The sequence below is a fragment of the Rutidosis leptorrhynchoides genome, chromosome 4 (assembly GCF_046630445.1).
Source record: "Rutidosis leptorrhynchoides isolate AG116_Rl617_1_P2 chromosome 4, CSIRO_AGI_Rlap_v1, whole genome shotgun sequence".
NCBI lineage: Eukaryota > Viridiplantae > Streptophyta > Magnoliopsida > Asterales > Asteraceae > Rutidosis > Rutidosis leptorrhynchoides.
Window position 1 is genome coordinate 481,243,453 of NC_092336.1, and position 24,540 is coordinate 481,267,992.

General features: G+C 32.9%; 1 protein-coding gene across 6 annotated transcripts; it reads left to right on the forward strand.

Annotated features, from left to right (window-relative positions):
• The first annotated feature begins 20,459 nt into the window (after positions 1–20,459).
• Positions 20,460–23,356, forward strand: LOC139844574 (uncharacterized). 6 transcript variants are annotated; one of them, XM_071834801.1, is made up of 4 exons: positions 20,525–20,577; positions 21,919–21,965; positions 22,255–22,552; positions 23,085–23,356. In XM_071834801.1, exon 3 carries the CDS (start codon positions 22,265–22,267, stop codon positions 22,547–22,549), a length of 285 nt encoding a protein of 94 aa, XP_071690902.1. In that variant the 5' UTR covers positions 20,525–20,577; positions 21,919–21,965; positions 22,255–22,264; the 3' UTR covers positions 22,550–22,552; positions 23,085–23,356. The 6 variants fall into 6 exon arrangements, with proteins under 6 accessions (XP_071690899.1, XP_071690900.1, XP_071690902.1 ...); XM_071834803.1 differs by having other exon boundaries at positions 20,560–20,577; positions 22,263–22,552; XM_071834798.1 differs by lacking the exon at positions 21,919–21,965 and having other exon boundaries at positions 20,460–20,577; positions 22,263–22,552.
• Positions 23,357–24,540: the final 1,184 nt, after the last annotated feature.

Sequence of the window (24,540 nt, forward strand, 5' to 3'; positions counted from 1 at the left end):
GTTATTAATCTAGATGAACATAAAAAAACTTAGCTCATGACCATAATATGAACTGAACACAAGCACAAATTATTAATGCATAAATAAATCATTATCCACATAGACATGAATAAAAAAATCAATAAGCAATAATAAATAAGTTTTGTAAGAAATTTTCAAAATATAGTATGAGGTATCAGTTAAATAATAACAGTAAAAGATAAAAGTTGAAATTTAAACCAAATTTTTCTTTCTCTTTTGTTGTGTACATCGACCAACAAAACCCAAGAGATGGGGTCTTCTATTCTCTTCCACCAATCAAGAATACACCTTCCCTTCCTTTTTGACTAACAACCAACACACCTTTCTTTCTTTGTTTTTTTTTTCTTGCATAAAATAAATAAAACTCCAAAAGGGTTTCGGCTGCTGGAACAGCCCTCACGGCCACACACACTCACTTCCTCTTTTAGAATGATGCATTTTTTTTTCTTTTATAATGTTGCCACCATCATCACTCATCCCCATCAGGTTATTATTATTATTTTTCATTTAATCCATGGCCCATATAAATTTGGTGATGATTGGGCTCCATTCAAAAACTCACAAACTCTTTGATTAAGAATCAATAATGAAATAAAAATGATCTGGGCTAATGACTAATCGGGGCCCAAGTTGAGCCTGAGCCAATAGATCCATTAAAATCCCAAGCTACACAAATTTCAGCCCACATTAAATTATGATTTTTGCTGCATTCTGTCCGATCAGAGTTCTGTCTTTATCTCGTAGTTCGTTCAGAATTTCCAGAAAGAATGAAAACGAAAGTTGTAGAGCTCTGAGTTACGGACGTCTGGGCTTTGGCCTCACCTTAATCTGAGTCCCGAGGAGTGATATATTTTCATTTTCGTGCAGGCGCGCAGATTTTGCAAAACCATCAACTTTCCACATAACTTCACCATTCTTAAAACTAAATCTGCAAAACTCGAACCACTTAGCCAATATAACCAAATCAAGTACTTATGATAACGTGATGTAAATTGTACCTCAAAACTCCAAATAACATAACTTTTTATACTCTCGGATCTTCAAACTCATATCTTCACAATAACATCAAAAGATCTCCAAACCGTATCCAAAAGGACTAAAATGTGATCGATATTGTAGTGACCCGAACTTTTCCATGTTTATATATATTAAATGAAATTGCTATTTACATGATCAAGTATTTCCAACATGTTAAGCAATCAAACTTGTTAAGACTTGATTAATTGAAATAGGTTTCATATAGACAATTGACCACCCAAGTTGACCGGTGATTCACGAACGTTAAAACTTGTAAAAACTATATGATGTCATATATATGGATATATATATATATATATATATATATATATATATATATATATATATATATATATATATATATATATATAGTTAACATGGTATTATGATAAGTAAACATATCATTAAGTATATTAACAATGAACTACATATGTAAAAACAAGACTACTAACTTAATGATTTCGAAACGAGGCATATATGTAACGATTATCGTTGTAACGACATTTAATTGTATATATATCATATTAAGATATATTAATACATCATAATATCATGTTAATGTAATAATTTAACATCTCATTTGATATAATAAACAATGGGTTAACAACACTTAACAAGATCGTTAACCTAAAGGTTTCAAAACAACACTTACATGTAACGACTAACGATGACTTAAAGACTCAGTTAAAATGTATATACATGTAGTATTTTAATATGTATTCATACACTTTTGAATGACTTCAAGATACTTATCAAAATACTTCTACTTAACATAAATGCTTACAATTACATCCTCGTTCAGTTTCATCAACAATTCTACTCGTATGCACCCGTATTCGTACTCGTACAATACACAGCTTTTAGACGTATGTACTATTGGTATATACACTCTAATGATCAGCTCTTAGCAGCCCATGTGAGTCACCTAACACATGTGGAAACCATCATTTGGCAACTAGCATGAAATATCTCATAAAATTACAAAAATATGAGTAATCATTCATGACTTATTTACATGAAAATAAAATTACACATCCTTTATATCTAATCCATATACCAACGACCAAAAACACCTACAAACACTTTCATTCTTCAATTTTCTTCATCTAAGTGATTTCTCTCAAGTTCTATCTTCAAGTTCTAAGAGTTCTTCGTAAATTCTATAAGTTCTAGTTTCATAAAATCAAGAATACTTCCAATTTTGCTAGCTTACTTCCAATCTTGTAAAGTGGTCATCCAATCTCAAGAAATCTTTCTTATTTATAGTAAGATATATTTCTAATACAAGGTAATACTCATATTCAAACTTTGGTTCAATTTCTATAACTATAACAATCTTATTTCGAGTGATGATCTTACTTGAATTTGTTTTTGTGTCATGATTCTGCTTCAAGAACTTTCAAGCCATCCAAGGATCCTTTGAAGCTAGATCCATTTGTTTCTTTTCCAGTAGGTTTATCCACAAAACTTGAGGTAGTAATGATGTTCTTAACATCATTCGATTCATACATATAAAGCTATCTTATTCGAAGGTTTAAACTTGAAATCACTAGAACATAGTTTAGTTAATTCTAAACTTGTTCACAAACAAAAGTTAATCCTTCTAACTTGAATTTTAAAATCAACTAAACACATGTTCTATATCTATATGATATGCTAACTTAATGATTTAAAACCGAAAAACACGAAAAACACCGTAAAACCGGATATACGCCGTTGTAGTAACACCGCGGGCTATTTTGGGTTAGTTAATTAAAAACTATGATAAACTTTGATTTAAAAGTTGTTCTTCTGAGAAAATGATTTTTCTTATGAACATGAAACTATATCCAAAAATCATGGTTAAACTCAAAGTGAAAGTATGTTTTCCAAAATGGTCATCTAGACGTCGTTCTTTCGACTGAAATGACTACCTTTACAAAAACGACTTATAACCTGTAATTTTGACTATAAACCTATAATTTTTCTATTTAGATTCATAAAATAGAGTTCAATATGAAACCATAGCAATTTGATTCACTCAAAACGGATTTAAAAACGAAGAAGTTATGGGTAAAACAAGATTGGATATTTTTTGATTATTGTAGCTACGGGAAATATTGTAACAAATCTATATTAATCATATCCTAGCTAACTTGTATTGTATTATACATGTATTCTAATATATATTATGTAATCTTAGGAAACCATAGACACGTATGCAAATGTTTTGACATATCATATCGACCCATCTATATATATTATTTGGAACAACCATAGACACTCTATATGCAGTAATGTTGGAGTTAGCTATACAGGGTTGAGGTTGATTCCAAAAATATATATAGTTTGAGTTGTGATCTAGCCTGAGACGTGTATATACTGGGTCGTGGATTGATTCAAGATAATATATATCGATTTATTTCTGTACATCTAATTATGGACAACTAGTTGTAGGTTATTAAAAATGTTGTAAATATATTTTGAACATACTTTGATATATATTTACATATTTATTATAGGTTCGTGAATCGACCAGTGGCCAAGTCTTACTTCCCGACGAAGTAAAAATCTGTGAAAGTGAGTTATAGTCACTTTTAAAATCTAATATTTTGGGATGAGAATACATGCAGTTTTATAAATGTTTTACGAAATAGACACAAGTAAATAAAACTACATTATATGGGTGAATGATCGAAGCCGAATATGCCCATTTTACTTGGTAGCTTAAGAATTAGTAAACCGATCTACTAATTGACGCGAATCCTAAAGATAGATCTATTAGGCCTAACGAACCCCATCCAAAGTACCGGATGTTTTAGTACTTCGAATTCATTTTTATCATGTCCGAAGGATTTCCCGGAATGATAGGGGATATTCTTATATGCATCTTGTTAATGTCGGTTACCAGGTGTTCACCATATGAATGATTTTTATCTCTATGTATGGGATGTATATTGAAATATGAATTCTTGTGGTCTATTATTATGATTTGATAATATATAGGTTAAACCTATAACTCACCAACATTTTTGTTGACGTTTTAAGCATGTTTATTCTCAGGTGATTATAAAGAGCTTCCGCTATTGCATTCTAAAATAAGGACAAAATTTGGAGTCCATGCTTGTATGATATTATGTAAAAACTGCATTCAAGAAACTTATTTTTGATGTAATATATTCTTATTGTAAACCATTATGTAATGGTCGTGTGTAAACGGTATATTTTAGATTATCATTAGTTGATAATCTACGTAATGCTTTTTAAACCTTTATAGATAAAATAAAGGTTATGGTTATTTTAAAAATGAATGCAGTCTTTGAAAAACGTCTCATATAGAGGTCAAAACCTCGCGACGAAATCAATTAATATGGAACGTTTATAATCAATATGAACGGGACATTTCAGTTGGTATCCGAGCGTTGGTCTTAGAGAACCAGAAAATTGCATTAGTGTGTCTTACCGAGTTTGTTAGGATGCATTAGTGAGTCTGGACTTCGACCGTGTTTTTCTTCAAAAACGATTGCTTAACATTTTTTTGTTGGAAACTATATATTATTAACATGTAAATATTATGTGATATATTAATCTCTTAACGTGTTTGATATTATGTGATAGATGTCTACCTCTAGTACAAATCCCATTGATTCACCTAATAATAATGAAGAGTCAAATATATTTTGGAAAGATTCACAAATTCCGGAAGAGGAGGAACCGGAAGAGGAGGAACCGGAAGAGGAGGAACCGGAAGAAAAGGAACCAGAAGAGGAGGAATCAGAAGAGGAGGAACCAGAAGAAGAAGAGGTTCCGGAGGAAGAAATATTGATACCTATAGTAAATCGATTAAATAAAAGAAAATCCTCAACCAACGGACCAAAGTTAATAATGGTCAATGGTGTTTCCGCCGAGGAAGCAAAATATTGGGAAGATTACCAATTTTTCGATGAATCGGATCCCGATGAGGATTCCGATGATGTTATAGAAATTACCTCGACCCAATTTAATAAAGTGAAAGAAAATAATAAGGGAAAAGGTATAAAAATAGAGAAACCCGATTCCAACGCCGATGAACTTTATATGTATCGACAACATCCGTATTTCCTAAAATGTAACAATGACCCGGGAACCTCTAAACCACCAGGTTTTTCTAAACCATTGTGGAAAACGACGGCTCGTATTAGAGGAACACCATATATTCCTAGAAAATTAGGAAAACGAACCAAGTCCGAAGAAGAAGAAACCAGTGATTCAGATTAGAGGGTTGTAATCATGTTGTATATTATATGTATTGTAGTGTGCTTGTACTTTTATGTTCTATGTAAAAAAAAATTGCTTGTATTATTTGTTAATTATCTTTTACGAATCTAATCCTTGTCTATTTTACAGTATAAAAACAAAATGGACGTTAAGGGTAGACAACTGAATATTTTAGAAGACCTACCAGAGGATATGATTGAGGAAATCTTGTCTAGAGTCGGTCAGAATTCATCAGCACATTTAGTTATGGCGAAATTAACTTGTCAAACATTTGAAAGACTTTCCAGAAATGCCTTAGTTTATAAAAGGCTTTCCTTTGATAGGTGGGGTATATCACATTGGGGAGACCGTAAGTTATGCCGTGTTTTCTTTAAAGCGTTAAATGCGGGGAACCCAAATGCAATTTTACGCTACGGGTTAAGAACCTATTTTGACTCAACATATCCTAACATAGGATTTCGTGAATTAGAAAGAGCTTCTAACATGCAACATAAAGAAGCATGTTATGCTTACGGGTTAGTGATGTTCGCTTCTTACCAAAGTGAGAAAAAGAACATCGGATTGCAACTTTTAAATAAAACCTTCCCACAAGTGACGGATTCAGTAGTTGGGGTGAGAAACAAGGTTTTTAGATTATTACGGGGCTGTTGGATATTACGAAACCCTCGTCCTTTTGACGACATTACAACATGCTGCCTAGCTAATGGTCATAATGGTAATTTTCCACAAGACCAAGGATGGGAAGTCGTCTTAGTAAAACCAGAATGCATGACTTGTTTCTGGACTTATGAATTACGTGTCTTTATTTCCTTTGCTGAACAACTTGCGTATTAACTAGATTTATCTTCAAAACTGTCCTGTATCATAGTGTACTATATTTCATGTTATATGTAATATAGCGAAGTTGTAAGTTTGAAGAATATTTGTATGTGATATATTATTATAATCAGTTTTTTTATATGGAATTGTAGTAGTTGAATTGTATATTAGCTACTAAGTATGAACTTAACGGGTAGGTAGTACCCGAATTTAAACTTATAAAACGCTAATATGAAGAAAAAGCTTTTATAAATGAGTTCATATTATGCTACGCAATACTATTGACTACTCTTAATATTCTGTATGATTAACTCGATTCAGTTGGCTATTTTGAAGGAAATGGCACCGACTACTCGACACACCATGAATATGAGCGAAGAGGAATTTCGTACCTTTCTTGCTGCAAACATAGCCGCAGTACAAGCTGCGCTACATACCAACAATAACTCTGAATCTAGCAATGCAGCTAACGACGCAAGAAATCGTGTAGGATGCTCCTACAAAGAATTCACTGCCTGCAAACCTTTGGAATTTGATGGAACTGAAGGACCAATTGGATTGAAACGGTGGACCGAGAAAGTCGAATCGGTGTTTGCCATAAGTAAGTGTACTGAAGAGGACAAAGTTAAGTACGCTACGCATACCTTCACAGGTACTGCGTTAACGTGGTGGAACACCTATCTTGAATAGGTAGGACAAAATGCTGCTTACGCACTACCGTGGTCGGCATTCAAGCAATTGATGAACGAGCAGTACCGTCCTAGAAATGAAGTCAATAAACTCAAGGCAGAACTTAGAGAGTTACGAACACAAGGGTTCGACGTTACCACATATGAACGACGATTCACAGAGTTGTGCCTATTGTGTCCGGGAGCATTCGAAGATGAAGAAGAGAAGATCGACGCGTTTGTAAAAGGGTTACCAGTAAGCAAGGTTGCAAAATTCGCTATTCGGGGATTAATCAGTCAGGAATTTAGAAGGATTAATCAGTAATTCGGGGATTAATCGGCGATTAATCGGATTGTACTTTATATATTTAAATATTAAATTTTAAAAATTATATGTGTAAATATAGAAAAAAACCATAAATATATAAATAAACTTTAACATAATTGGCTAAAATTATTTATTTTGATCAAAAACTATAAAGTTCTAGTTTAAATTCATGTTAAAATGTTAACCATTTTTGACTTTGACCGACTTTGATTACCAAATTTGATTTGACCCATCAATTGACGTTGACCGTTTAATTAAACGGATTTTTTAAAATCGGAACGGATTGCTCTTAAAAATGATTAATCGAGAATTAATCGGCGAGTAATCGGGTTTTTTGCAACACTGCCAGTAAGGATTCAAGAAGATGTGAGTTCACACGAGCCCGCATCTATACAGAAGGCAAGTCGAATGGCTCATAAACTCATAAATCAGATTAAGGGAAGAATTAAAGAGCAGACGGCCGAAGAAACCAACACGAAACAACTCAAGCGGAAGTGGGAGGAAAACGGTGACAAGAGTCACCAGTACAACAACAACAACAATTACAACCACAATCGCAACAACTATCCCAACAACCGCAACAACAATCGCAACAATAACCGCAATCCTAACAATAACTACAACAAACATCCCAACAACAACAACTACAACAACCGTTTCAACAACAATAACAATCCCAACAACAACCTCAATAACAACAACGGCAACAAAAACCAAAAACAGCCATGTCATAGGTGTGAAGAAAATCATCAGGGGTTTTGCACAACATTTTGCAACAGGTGTAAAAGAAATGGTCATAGCGCGACAAAGTGTGAGGTCTACGGACCAAAGTTTAACAGAACTAAAGGAACAAATAATGTTGGAACAAGTAATACCGAAACGAATAGTGTCGGAGCAAGTAATACCAACGCTGTTTGTTATAAATGTGGAAAACTGGGCCACATTATTAGAAATTGCCCGAATCAGGGGAATACTAATGGGCAGGGCCGTGGAAGAGTTTTCAATATTAATGCGGCAGAAGCACAGGAAGACCCGGAGCTTGTTACGGGTACGTTTCTTATTGACGATAAATCTGCTTATGTTTTATTTGATTCGGGTGCGGATAGAAGCTATATGAGTAGAGAATTTTGTGCTAAATTAAATTGCCCATTGACGCCTTTGGATAGTAAATTTTTACTCGAATTAGCAAACGGTAAATTAATTTCAGCAGATAATATAAGTCGGGAGAGAGAAATTAAACTGGGGGATGAAATGTTTAAAATTAATTTAATACCAGTCGAGTTAGGGAGTTTTGATGTAATAATTGGCATGGACTGGTTGAAAAATGTGAGAGCAGAGGTCGTTTGTTACAAAAATGCGATTCGCATTATGCGTGAAAAAGGAAAACCTTTAATGGTGTACGGAGAAAAGAACAACGCGAAATTAAATCTTATTAGTAGTTTGAAGGCGCAAAAACTAATAAGAAAAGGTTATTACGTCATTCTAGCACACATCGAGGAAGTTAAACCTGAAGAAAAGAACATCAGTGATGTTCCCGTCGCAAAAGAATTTCCCGATGTATTTCCGAAAGAATTACCGGGATTACCCCCACATCGATCCGTTGAATTTCAAATAGACCTTGTACCAGGAGCTGCACCAATAGCTCGTGCTCCATACAAACTCGCACCCAGCGAAATGAAAGAATTACAAAGTCAGTTACAGGAACCTTTAGAGCGTGGTTTCATTCGACCAAGCACATCACCATGGTGAGCTCCTATTTTGTTTGTCAAGAAGAAAGATGGTACATTCAGGTTGTGTATCGACTACCGAGAGTTGAACAAACTTACCATCAAGAACCACTACCCACTACCGAGAATCGATGACTTATTTGATTAACTACAAGGCTCGTCTATTTATTCGAAGATCGATTTACGTTCTGGATATCACCAAATGCGGGTGAAGGAGGATGACATTCCGAAGACTGCTTTTAGGACGCGTTACGGTCATTACGAGTTTATGGTTATGCCGTTTGGATTGACTAACGCACCAGCTGTGTTCATGGACCTCATAAACCGAGTGTGTGGGCCATATCTTGACAAGTTTGTCATTGTCTTCATCGATGACATACTTATTTACTTGAAGAATGATCAAGAGCACGAAGAACATTTGAGAAAAGTGCTAGAGTTGCTAAGAAAAGAAAAACTGTACGCTAAGTTTTCAAAGTGTGCATTTTGGTTAGAAGAAGTTCAATTTCTCGGTCATATAGTGAATAAAGAAGGTATTCAGGTGGATCCAGCAAAGATTGAAACCGTTGAAAAGTGGGAAACCCCAAAAACTCCGAAACACATACGCCAATTTTTAGGACTAGCTATTTACTACAGAAGGTTCATCCAAGACTTTTTCAGAATAGCAAAACCCTTGACTGCATTAACGCATAAAGGGAAGAAATTTGACTGGAAGGATGAACAAGAGAAAGCGTTTCAGTTATTGAAGAAAAAGTTAACTACGACACCTATATTGTCATTACCTGAAGGGAATGATGATTTTGTGATATATTGTGACACCTCAAAGCAAGGTCTCGGTTGTGTATTAATGCAAGAAACGAAAGTAATTCCTTATGCATCTAGACAATTGAAGATTCACGAACAGAATTATACGACGCATGATTTGGAATTAGGCGCGGTTGTATTTGCATTAAAGACTTAGAGGCACTACTTATATGGGGTCAAAAGTATTATATATACCGACCACAAAAGTCTTCAACACATATTTAATCAGAAACAACTGAATATCAGGCAGTGTAGGTGGATTGAATTGTTGAATGATTACGACTTTGAGATTCGTTACCATCCGGGGAAGGCAAATGTGGTAGCCGACGCCTTGAGCAGAAAGGACAGAGAACCCATTCGAGTAAAAGCTATGAATATAATGATTCACACTAACCTTACTACTCAAATAAAGGAGGCGCAACAAGGAGTTTTAAAAGAGAGAAATTTAAAGGATGAAATACCTAAAGGATCGGAGAAGCATCTTAATATTCGGGAAGACGGAACCCGGTATAAGGCTGAAAGAATTTGGGTACCAAAATTTGGAGATATGAGAGAAATGGTACTTAGAGAAGCTCATAAAACCAGATACTCAATACATCCTGGAACGGGGAAGATGTACAAGGATCTCAAGAAACATTTTTGGTGGCTAGGTATGAAAGCCGATGTTGCTAAATACGTAGGGGAATGTTTGACGTGTTCTAAGGTCAAAGCGGAGCATCAGAAACCATCAGGTCTACTTCAACAACCCGAAATCCCGGAATGGAAATGGGAAAACATTACCATGGATTTCATCACTAAGTTGTCAAGGACTGCAACTGGTTTTGATACTATTTGGGTAATAGTTGATCGTCTCACCAAATCAACACACTTCCTGCCAATAAGAGAAGATGACAAGATGGAGAAGTTAGCACTACTGTATTTGAAGGAAGTCGTCTCCAGACATGGAATACCAATCTCTATTATCTCTGATAGGGATGGCAGATTTATTTCAAGATTCTGGCAGACATTACAGCAAGCATTAGGAACTCGTCTAGACATGAGTACTGCCTATCATCCACAAACTGATGGGCAGAGTGAAAGGATGATACAAACGCTTGAAGACATGCTACGAGCATGTGTTATTGATTTCGGAAACAATTGGGATCGACACCTACCATTAGCAGAATTTTCTTACAACAATAGCTACCATTCAAGCATTGAGATGGCGCCGTTTGAAGCACTTTATGGTAGAAAGTGCAGGTCTCCAATTTGTTGGAGTGAAGTGGGGGATAGACAGATTACGGGTCCGGAGATAATACAAGAAACTACCGAGAAGATCATCCAAATTCAACAACGATTGAAAACCGCCCAAAGTCGACAAAAGAGCTACGCTGACATTAAAAGAAAAGATATAGAATTTGAAATTGGCGAGATGGTCATGCTTAAAGTTTCACCTTGGAAAGGCGTTGTTCGATTTGGTAAACGAGGGAAACTAAATCCAAGGTATATTGGACCAATCAAAATTATTGAACGTGTCGGACCAGTAGCTAACCGACTTGAGTTACCCCAACAACTCGCAGCTGTACATAACACTTTTCACGTCTCGAATTTGAAGAAATGTTTTGCTAAAGAAGATCTCACTATTACGTTAGATGAAATTCAAATCAACGAAAAACTTCAATTCATTGAAGAACCCGTCGAAATAATGGATCGTGAGGTTAAAAGACTTAAGCAAAACAAGATACCAATTGTTAAGTTCGATGGAATGCTCGTAGAGGACCTGAGTTCACCTGGAAGCGTGAATATCAGATGAAGAAGAAATACCCGCACCTATTTCCAGAAGATTCGTCAACACCTCCAACTGCTTAAAAATTTCGGGACGAAATTTATTTAACGGGTAGGTACTGTAGTGACCCGAACTTTTCCATGTTTATATATATTAAATAAAATTGTTATTTACTTGATCAAGTGTTTCCAATATGTTAAGCAATCAAACTTGTTAAGACTTGAGTAACTGAAATAGGTTTCATATAGACAATTGACCACCCATGTTGACCGGTGATTCACGAACGTTAAAACTTATAAAAACTATATGATGTCATATATATGGATATATATATATATATATATAGTTAAAATGGTATTATGATAAGTAAACATATCATTAAGTATATTAACAATGAACTACATATGTAAAAACAAGACTACTAACTTAATGATTTCGAAACGAGGCATATATGTAACGATTATCGTTGTAACGACATTTAATTGTATATATATCATATTAAGATATATTAATACATCATAATATCATTTTAATGTAATAATTTAACATCTCATTTGATATAATAAACAATGGGTTAACAACACTTAACAAGATCGTTAACCTAAAGGTTTCAAAACGACACTTACATGTAACGACTAACGATGACTTAACGACTCAGTTAAAATGTATATACATGTAGTGTTTTAATATGTATTCATACACTTTTGAAAGACTTCAAGACACTTATCAAAATACTTCTACTTAACAAAAATGCTTACAATTACATCCTCGTTCAGTTTCATCAACAATTCTACTCGTATACACCCGTATTCGTATTCGTACAATACACAGCTTTTAGGTGTATGTACTATTGGTATATACACTCCAATGATCAGCTCTTAGCAGCCCATGTGAGTCACCTAACACATGTGGGAACCATCGCTTGGCAACTAGCATGAAATATCTCATAAAATTACAAAAATATGAGTAATCATTCATGACTTATTTACATGAAAACAAAATTACACATCCTTTATATCTAATCCATATACCAACGACCAAAAATACCTACAAACACTTTCATTCTTTAATTTTATTCATCTAAGTGATCTCTCTCAAGTTCTATCTTCAAGTTCTAAGTGTTCTTCATAAATTCTATAAGTTCTAGTTTCATAAAATCAAGAATACTTCCAAGTTTGCTAGCTTACTTCCAATCTTGTAAAGTGATCATCCAACCTTAAGAAATCTTTCTTATTTACAGTAAGATATCTTTCTAATACAAGGTAATACTCATATTCAAACTTTGGTTCAATTTCTATAACTATAACAATCTTATTTCGAGTGATGATCTTACTTGAATTTGTTTTCGTGTCATGATTCTGCTTCAAGAACTTTCAAGCCATCCAAGGATCCTTTGAAGCTAGATCCATTTGTCTCTTTTCCAGTAGGTTTACCCACAAAACTTGAGGTAGTAATGATGTTCTTAACATCATTCGATTCATACATATAAAGCTATCTTATTCGAAGGTTTAAACTTGAAATCACTAGAACATAGTTTAGTTAATTCTAAACTTGTTCGCAAACAAAAGTTAATCCTTCTAACTTGACTTTTAAAATTAACTAAACACATGTTCTATATCTATATGATATGCTAACTTAATGATTTAAAACCGGAAAACACGAAAAACACCGTAAAACCGGATATACGCCGTTGCAGTAACACCGCGGGCTGTTTTGGGTTAGTAAATTAAAAACTATGATAAACTTTGATTTAAAAGTTGTTCTTCTGAGAAAATGATTTTTCTTATGAACATGAAACTATATCCAAAAATCATGGTTAAACTCAAAGTGGAAGTATGTTTTCCAAAATGGTCATCTAGACGTCGTTCTTTCGACTTAAATGACTACCTTTACAAAAATGACTTGTAACCTGTAATTCCGACTATAAACCTATATTTTTTCTGTTTAGATTCATAAAATAGAGTTCAATATGAAACCATAGCAATTTGATTCACTCAAAACGTATTTAAAACGAAGAAGTTATGGGTAAAACAAGATTGGATATTTTTTGATTGTTGTAGCTACGGGAAATATTGTAACAAATCTATATTAATCATATCCTAGCTAACTTGTATTGTATTATACATGTATTCTAATATATTATGTAATCTTGGGATACCATAGACACGTATGCAAATGTTTTGACATATCATATCGACCCATCTATATATATTATTTGGAACAACCATAGACACTCTATATGCAGTAATATTGGAGTTAGTTATACATGGTTGAGGTTGATTCCAAAAATATATATAGTTTGAGTTGTGATCTAGCCTGAGACGTGTATACACTGGGTCGTGGATTGATTCAAGATAATGTATATCGATTTATTTCTGTACATCTAATTATGGACAACTAGTTGTAGGTTATTAAAAATATTGTAAATATATTTTGAACATACTTTGATATATATATACATATTTGTTATAGGTTCGTGAATTGACCAGTGGCCAAGTCTTACTTCGAGACGAAGTAAAAATCTGTGAAAGTGAGTTATAGTCCCACTTTTAAAATCTAATATTTTGGGATGAGAATACATGCAGTTTTATAAATGTTTTACGAAATAGACACAAGTAAATGAAACTACATTATATGGGTGAATGATCGAAGCCGAATATGCCCCTTTTGCTTGGTAGCCTAAGAATTAGTAAACCGATCTACTAATTGACGCGAATCCTAAAGATAGATCTATTGGGCCTAACGAACCCCATCCAAAGTACCGGATGCTTTAGTACTTCGAATTCATTTTTATCATGTCCGAAGGATTTCCCGGAATGATAGGGGATATTCTTATATGTATCTTGTTAATGTCGGTTACCAGGTGTTCACCATATGAATGATTTTTATCTCTATGTATGGGATGTATATTGAAATATGAAATCTTGTGGTCTATTATTATGATTTGATAATATATAGGTTAAACCTATAACTCACCAACATTTTTGTTGACGTTTTAAGCATGTTTATTCTCACGTGATTATTAAGAGCTTCCGCTATTGCATACTAAAATAAGGACAAGATTTGGAGTCCATGCTTGTATGATATTATGTAAAAACTGCATTCAAGAAACTTATTTTTGATGTAATATATTCTTATTGTAAACCATTATGTAATGGTCGTGTGTAAACGGTATATTTTAGATTATCATTAGTTGATAATCTACGTAATGCTTTTTAAACCTTTATAGATAAAATAAAGGTTATGGTTGTTTTAAAAATGAATGCAGTCTTTGAAAAACGTCTCATATAGAGGTCAAAACCTCGCGACGAAATCAATTAATATGGAACGTTTATAATCAATATGAACGGGACATTTCAGATATCGCTAAGGAAAATGTGTATAAAATATGCGATATCACTCTAGAATCGCCTCAATACGCCACTATTTGATAATTAGGTTTCTTTGTTCATGTTAATTAGGTTTCGTGCAAGTTTAATCGATTTTCTTGCCATAATTTTCTCTTATCCATCCTGACGGTTTTCTTTGTGCTTACATCGTGCGATTGTTTCCAAATCCGGTGGTGATTTCTCAACATCAAATGGAAACTCATATCAGGATTTAGGTTTGCGGTTGATTATATTCAGTCGATTAAATTCAACTTAAACCTTCACCACCGCTGTTGTAGCCACCGTCGCCGTTGTCATTGGTATCTCCGTCGTTCCAAGTTTTGATGGTAATACTTATTTAAAAATTTCTACTTAATTGCATGTTTTATACCTTAACTTTTCCTTTTAGAATAAATTACATTGTCTGATTTTATTCAAATTTTGCTAGGCTTTTACCACAATTGCTGGGATTCAGTTGTAATGGTTATCGGTGGTGGTGATTATGGTATGTGTTAAACACTAAGCTTCGTTACCTATCATATTTGTACGTTTGTTGTTTCATATGATGTTTGTATTAATGTAGTCATAAATTATATTTCTATATAATTTTAAATGTGTTATTTTTCTATCAGATATTTCAAGTTTTAAAAATAAAAAAATAAAAAAATCAGATGTTTTGAAACTCTCATAATTCCCATGATTTTTTTATTCCGTGATATTAAGTAACCATAATCAATTTTACTATTTTGAAGAACAAATTATTGATTGTTGATTATAGATTGAAGTAAAATACATAACCAACATAGCATTTCTTTTTAGTAATAAATATAAAGTAATTTGAATGTATAGTTTATGTTCTTAAAATATTTATGAATACGCAAATATAACTATTATAATATTAATTATACATGATGACTCTCTCGAGTACCATTATTTTGCTTAAATGACTAACAACTTTTCTAAAATTAAACTCGCGGATTACACTTTTATTCAAAAAATAATTGTATATAATAATTCTAAAATAATATAAATTAATATAATTTATAATTTATTAATGTTACGTTCCAAGACAAATTTTCATTGGACTCTAAATATTACGTAGTATATAATTTATATATTAAAAAGATATTAATGGTGAGAAAAAAAAATTATAGACATTAAGTTACTAACACCACCCAAAATCACTTTTTAAATTTGTCAACACCACGAGCTCTTAAACTCAAAATGAATTTTTAATATTTGTCAACACCACGGGCTTTTAAACTCAAAAGAATTTTTAAAATTTGTCAACACCACGAGCTCTTATATAATTCTTTTACTTTTCCTATTTTTTAGTATCGCTATTTACGTACGAATATGAAATGCAAATTACATTTTTACACGGTTTTTTATACACTCGTGCAACTCAAAAACCTAGTATATATCTATCTATCTATACATTATATAAAGCACGTGTCATTATGTTGACATGTCAGCTCCCCTTTTACTCTTGCCACGTGTCATTATATTGTTTTTCTCATCTATTTAATTGTGACGATCGCTCCAAATCCATTTGGACGAATACTGTTCAAATTGATTCCATTGCGAGGTATTTGACCTCTATATGATACGTTTTGTAAACATTGCATTCTTTTGAAAAGGCATACCATAAATGAATATTTAATTCCAAGGTTTTCGACATCTGATGATTTCTACATATAGACAACCACCGTAAATAATAGTTTACAATAATACTTCCGTTGACAATGCAGTCAAAATAGATACATGATGATGGTTTTGTGAATGCAACGTTTTCTTGAATAAAGCATGCAAGACTCCATGCACATAGCTTGTCTATCATGTAAGCAAACAGCGGAAGACTTCTAGGGAACCTGAGAATAAACATGCTAACAAGTGTCAACACAAAGGTTGGTGAGTTCATAGTTTTAGTGTTTCGCATAATCTGCATATAAAAGTGGATAACAAGATTTCAGTTGTTTCATCCAGAAACGTTTATCAAAATATTCTACGAAATTGAGCACCCTGGTAACTAAACTTAACGTATATATAATTTGTACCCTTTGTATAATCATCTTAATAATACACGTAAACCAACGTGTACGCTTCTCAAATAGCATACGTCCGTTAAAAGGCTAGTGCTCTAGCTCAGACGGGGATATCAAGCCCTATGGATCCATATATAACTACTCGCGCCCACCAGTTCTTATAACCGGCAGTTACTAGTTACCAAAGCTAAGGGATTTTCGGTTCAAACTCAGTGTAGAATTTAATATGTACTTGTATCCATTGTGTTTAAAATAAAGTGCATGTATTCTCAGCCCAAAAATATAGATTGCAAAAGCAATTAAAAAGGGAGCATATGAAACTCACGCATATAAATATTGTATATCGGTTAATAAAGCATTTGCATGTATTCTCAGCCCAAAAATGTAGAGAGTAAAAGGGATCTTATGAAACTCACGCATATAAATCTGGTATTTTCAGTATTTATAAACAGTCGCATGTATTCTCAGCCCAAAAATATATTGAGTAAAAGGGATCATATGAAACTCACGCATATAAATCTGGTATTTTCAGTATTTATAAACAGTCGCATCCCAAAAATATATTGAGTAAAAGGGATCATATGAAACTCACGCATATAAATCTGGTATTTTCAGTATTTATAAACAGTCGCATGTATTCTCAGCCCAAAAATATATTGAGTAAAAGGGATCATATGAAACTCACGCATATAAATCTGGTATTTTCAGTATTTATAAACAGTCGCATGTATTCTCAGCCCAAAAATATATTGAGTAAAAGGGATCATATGAAACTCACGCATATAAATCTGGTATTTTCAGTATTTATAAACAGTCGCATGTATTCTCAGCCCAAAAATATATTGAGTAAAAGGGATCATATGAAACTCACGCATATAAATCTGGTATTTTCAGTATTTATAAACAGTCGCATGTATTCTCAGCCCAAAAATATATTGAGTAAAAGGGATCATATGAAACTCACTGTTTAATATTGATATACAATATTGTAGAAAAGTACGTAGACGCATCGGAGATGATAAACACGAGATTTGCTTCACAAAAATACCCCCGAACATTACCCATAACCTCCTTGGTAATAACCCATATTTTCCTTAGCTCTAGCTCGCTTGGAACTCGTTTTGAAAATTACTTAGACAGCACTCCGTCGTAATATTTTATGTACATTATTATTTTTGTATCGCAAAAATAATAACACTAATAATAAAAATAATAAGATTAATAATAATAATAATAATAATAATAATAATAATAATAATAATAATAATAATAATAATAATAATAATAATAATAAATATTATACGGAGTAATATATGTGAAAAAAAATGGAACGAATTCGACTGAATTTATAGATGTTTTCTGGATCCAGCCTCCATGCGATCGCATGGAGTTTCTTTGGTATGCTCATGCGATCGCATGAGCTTAAATGACAGCTCACATTTGATTTATTTTGTAGTTCGTCGACATAATTAAATATTAATATAATATATATAATTTATATAATTAATTATATATTATATTAAATTTACGTGCATAGTTAATTTGTAATTTTCGTTCCGATAAGTCGTACGCCATCACTCGACTTATGTCCCGGTTCCAGTTTCTCGAACGCATTTTTGTACGCTTAGAAAACTAGTACTTTTCGTTTTGTGACTCGTACCTTTGTCACAATATAACTTAAATTATCCCTAAATTATATCACTCAAATTATAACTTATACATTTGAGTGTTTTGGTCATTTACTTCTATAAATCATTGTCTCGCTATTTGATAAAATACATTTTAAAATAGTGTTTTACTGTAGCAAAGTTACTGTAGCAAAGTCAATTTTTTACTGTAGCAATTCACTGTAGCAAAGTCAATTTCACTGTAGCAAATAGTGACTTTCGAAAACACTGTAGCATTTTGAGTAATGTGGCAATTTGAAAACACTGTAGCAAATTAGTGTTTTACTGGTTCATCTTAAACGTTTTAGTTAACTTATCTAAATATCAATCGAATCAATAATCGAATGTTATTATCGTTTACTAAATAACTTGAAATCATATATATTCAAATAGATATATAAACCAATAAGTTTAATGTACGGTATCATGCAATTAAAACTTTGTTACATTTTCAAGTTATAGTATATATATATGTATCTATTTACATATAATGGTTCGCGAATCGTTGAGAATAACCGAAAGGTATTTGAATAGTTCAAAAATTTTGAGATTCAGTTTTACAGACTTTGCTTATCGTGTCGGAAATGTTAATCATACAAAGATTAAGTTTAAATTTGATCAGAAATTTCCGGGTCATCACATTAATTGATTTTCTTAAATAAGAAAAGTATTCTTATTCTAAATATAATACAATTAATTTAAATATCAAATTAAATAAATTAAATAATATAAATATAAAAATGGAAGTAACAGGAGTAATAGAACTTCACATTTGACGTCAACAAAAATATAACTTAAATAATAATTTAAATTAAATAATTAAATAATATAATATAAGAAAAATGTAAAATTTAATATTGTTTAATCATATTCTAAGCAAAATACAATTACTTAAATATTAAATCACCTATTAGCTAGTATACACATAAAAAGTAGTATACAAGATGTGCACCCTAATACATAAGATTATATTTGAGCATAAATTATACTCCACAACACAAATGTGTGTTTGAAATGTACGGGAAATAAATGAATAAACTTTAAATAAAATTAGGTATATAACTTAATTTAAATAAATAATCAAATATCTATACTAAATACAAAATATGATTTTTAAATAAATTTAAAGTATATCAACTTTTTGACATTTGCGATACGTATTTTAACGGACGGGCTCATAAACGTATCACTCTATGTTCAAGAAACTTTGCAACATCTAATGAGAACAACTGATTGTTGTATTGTAATTGTATTTAATACTAACGTTTACAATACTAATGTTTTCGATACCTCATAGTAGGTTGAAAAAGACACGAGACGGGGCCGAAACGATAGCGACCTCAAAACGTCGCAACGGAAAAAACGGGGTCGAAACGGATGTTGACTAATGTTGACTCTTATATATATAATTATATATTTACACATATTTTAGAGCTAAAAAACCTTCGTTGACAAGTTTGTACCTACAATTGCCATTAGTGTTAATATAATACAAAATGGAATACTAAACTAAGTCAATTTTGATTGATTTGACCGACTTATGACCAATTTAACAGAATTTCTGACTTTTGACCGGCGTTGACCCAATTTTTCCTGTATTTGACCTGACTTTTGACCGTTGACCGGCTTATAAGAAAACGGGACGGGGTCGAAACGGTTTAGTCACCAAAACGCCGCAACGGGCGTCGCAACGGACATAACAGACGCCGTTTACAACAGCATACTCATGTTATCATACATTATATAAAGTGCGTGTAATACTAACGTTATCGTATGCAATGCTTTTGATACCAATCTTTTCGATACAAATGTTATCGGTGATGAACTGTTTTTTATTATAATTGTATTATACATTTGGTGAGTATCAATACTAACGTAATCGTATACTAATTTATACAAGTGTCGTGCAACGCACGGGCTCATAAAACTAGTATTACATATATAAGATCGAAGATTAATGGCCCAAATTCTCTTACAGGCCCAACTTCTAATTCACATTTTTTTTTAAACCCAATTTCCAAAGATTGAAGTAAACAATGTCCACACTCCACAGGCACAATTTCAACTTGCTACGGTGCTCCACGTATTTCCTATATTTCTACATCAATCGAACAGGTAATTGCATACTTCAAGTTTACCTTACCTGATTTAGTCAATCGAATCGAACTTTTGTTTGCTTACATGTATCATATCCTATTTATATCATAATTTTGGGTATTAATTGAATGAATAATTGCGGAAATGTATTATCCTTGATCCGTAAAAAGTGCTCAATTGATTGATTCAGGAACGTTATTACATATCTTTTCTTTGTTCATGATTTATGTTTATACAGCTGAATTGTTTAAATTCGTTCTCTGATTTGAGGCAGTGTTTATGTCGAACTAATTATGAAATTTAGGGTTTCAAAGAACTGATGCACTGTGTTTTTGGTTCAAATATAATAGCTGTCATTACATTGTTACATTCTGATTGAGGATCACTTTTCATAGGTTATGCGTTTCTGTTAAGGTTAAAGCTAAAAATAAGCTATATGCTTTCTCAAAGGGAGGTGATTCTCACACACCACTTTTTAATCCATCTACACTTTTGTCTCATAAATTAACAGTTATACCCCTAGAGAGTTAAACTTATATTATTATTCTAAGTATAACCAAGGGTATAATAGTAACTTAGGTGTAGATGGATCAAAAAGTGAAAGTGGTGTGTGAAGATCACCTCCCTTTCTCAAATGTACCGATGTCGTCCATATACCCATTTGCGTCTCGCTATCGGCTATATACTTTCAAAAAGTGTACCAATATAAGCCACTATGCTTTTTTACCTGCAACGAAAACAATTGATGACGTGGCTTCTAAGTAGTCATGACACGTCGGTGCGGAACAAAAACTGAAAGTATATAGCCTACATCAGAACAAAACTGAAAGTATATGACCTATTTGTAGCCATATAAAATGAAAAAAAAAATGTTAAATAATTAACTTTACCGATTCAGCAGGTAACCGATAACGAAACGTTGGTACACTTTTTGAAAGTATATAGCCGACAGTGAGACGCAAATGGGTATGCGGGCAACATCGGGACATTTGAGAAAGTATACAACCTATTTGTAGCTTTAACTCTTTCTGTTAATTGGCTGGTTATGGTGTTTTAGGATTTATATCCCGCGTTAAACCTACAGCTTTTTAACAACCTCCCTCCATTTGTCACCTTGATAAAATCTCATTTCAAAATATCTAACAATCTACTTGTGTTTTTGTTGAACTTATCGTAATCATTTCTTTTGCGTTCACGTTTATTTTGATTATTTGCTGAATGTTATTTGCTATTAAGCTAATTTATAACCATATAAGCTTTAAATTTGCATTCAAATATAATTCATGGATTTATGATGCTTTCATCTTATGTTGGAAGTTTTATTGTTTAATTCTTAGCTCTTCAGTTTAATAAGTGCAGCGTGTATTGACTTGAATCTTCTCTTTGGGAGGTTATAGCATCCAAAGGTTAGTGCCGTTCGAGTTGGTTTTTGTGATGCTAGTTCTCATTTCACATTTAAGCTTATTTCACTGTTAGAATGAATAGTAAAACATTGGCTATTATACACAAGTTTCTAGTTTTTTTTTATTCATGTTTATGGTTACATTTTCTGATATACCGTTCCTTGATTTATGTGTTTTTGGAGTTGTTGTGCCTGTAAAATTTGGTGCTATCTTTGGAAGATTGTTGACTATTGATTTCTAAATTGTACATTATTAAGATTGGCTATGTTTTTTTGGTCCTTTTTGTATTCAGGAAAATAGAGATGTCTTTCATCATGGAGTTTGCTGAAAACTTGATCCTTAGAATGATGGAGGATCCAGCTGAAAGAGATCGCAAATTTAGAGAGCATACATATCATATGAAGGAACGTTGTGCAAAAACAAAGGAGATGTGGAGTTACCCTATTCGTCCTTATGGTTTCTGGACATTTGACCGTCACAATGCTCAGATCTTCTGGGACGCTCAGATTAGTCAGGTCGAAGGTCGTAGGGATCCTTATGATGATCTTCTGAAAGACCACCAGGCTGAGTCGTCTTCCTCAAAGTAATTTGTAAGTTTCTTTGTATGCTATGCGATGAGACACCATATGAAATGTACAAAACTCCAATTTGTTAGTTCATAACAAGCAATATACACATGACGTGAAGGTAGATCTGAAAGTTTCATTCTGCTTGGCCCACCTATTCCCTTTCTACTTTTTACTGTTACTACAGTATGAATGTATGATCATTTTAACAAGTCTCGTGTTAAAACTTGTCGCCACTTTGCATGATTGAAATTATCTTCACTTGTTTTAAATTAAATTCAGATTGACTATACACATGAGCTCAATAAACAGGGTCGGTCTTTAATCATTCAAATCTCTAAATCCCAAAATGAGGAAATTTTCATGCACTGAAATCAGTATTTTGTAATCGATTGCTAATATGTAAATAGGTAGTTTTGGATTGCGACTTTTTCAAAAAGGAAAACATTGTTTCATTTGGGGGGTGTCTTGTCTGAAATCACTGTATTATATTAATGATGATGATAATGATAATGGATCGTTATAGTAGAAGCTTACTCCTTGTCTATCTACACAGGTAATGCTTGCGGCATGTGATTACTACAGTTGGCGCTGATTGTTTAATGGAGAGTGAGGGAGTGCCAAACCTTGATATGGAAGTAGTTTTAATGGTATTTTAAATGTACACTTTTCTTGAATCCTTATATTGTTGTTGTTTTTAAGTTGCATCAAGACCATTGTAATATCAGCCAAACTAAAAATTTGGACATCATTGTGTGTCGGGAAATATTATTAATAATAAAAACTATGTATCAAGTGTTTCTGGGAAAAATCATTGACTACATGTCATGTTATTGTGTTGTAACTTTGACAGGAAAAAATTAAATGAGGCTTTTTTGTGGTTTACTCCAGATTTCATACAGGAAAAAATTACATGAGGCGTTATTGTGGTTTACTCCAGAATTCATGCGGGGTCTCTAAACTTTTTCCTGACGTGCGGGTTCCACGTACTTTACACTCATTTCACGATGTGTCCCTTTGGTTTACGGAACGAATATAAAGTATGGGGACCCCCCCAAGTTACTCATATGGATCCCACTTGTCTCCTACTTGATCAATCAAGTTTGCTTTGATCTCCATACCTGAGCTCAGTTGCAGAAGCTTGCATTTAGTTCTACGTCAAGTAAGTTGACATAACTGTATAACAGCCTGAGATTTACATGTTAAACATTGTTTAAGGTTCATGTAAATTTATTATGATCTCAAACTCGATCCGTTAGATGGCTACAGCAGGGTTTCCAATATGATCAAGTTCAGCTCATATTAGCTTTATCTTGGTGAAAACTCTGACTTGTTTCTAGCCTCTGTACATGTCAATGTAAACTGGTAAATGGAGGAGATTGTCTCTGTTCAGGTTTTTAGGGGAGGATGAGTATTTTTATAGATATATTCGAAGCCTAATCGATTATCATGTGACCATTTATGATGGTGATTCAAGATATATTGCTAGTAAAGTTGAAACTTAGACTTATTTGTGAAAATATCATGACATTAACTGCTAGGTCATCTATTAGACTATTCTCAACCATGACACCCTTCTTCACATTAACACTGCCACATCAGTGTCACATCATCATTTCTTTCTCATCACTAACTCATCGCATATCACTCTCAAGTATCACAACTTTCCTCAACCACCATAAATTAATAAATTAAATTAAATTATAGTATAAATCTTAAATCAAAATGTACAAGTGTTTATCACAATTACATATGTGATTAGAAATGCTCAAAATTAACAAAATAGAAGACAAATGAAGATTGACTAAGCTTTGACAATTCACTACCAATGGTTGGATGGGATTGGCAACACTAATAGGAATGCTCAAAGTGTTTCTTAAGCTTATGCACACACAGAACTACTCCCTCAGTGACATCACATCTCTAATTATTTTCTCAGTCATTCGTAGTAACTAGATCACCAACAGCTGACAACTTTCCATTGCATGAAGCGTCCATTTCATAAATCGAAA

Coding starts and splice junctions, on each gene's coding strand:
- LOC139844574 (XM_071834798.1), top strand. CDS start 20,499: ATGTCCACACTCCACAGGCACAATTTCAACTTGCTACGGTGCTCCACG. Junction 20,578..22,262: donor TTTCTACATCAATCGAACAG/GTAATTGCATAC, acceptor TCAGGAAAATAG/AGATGTCTTTCATCATGGAG.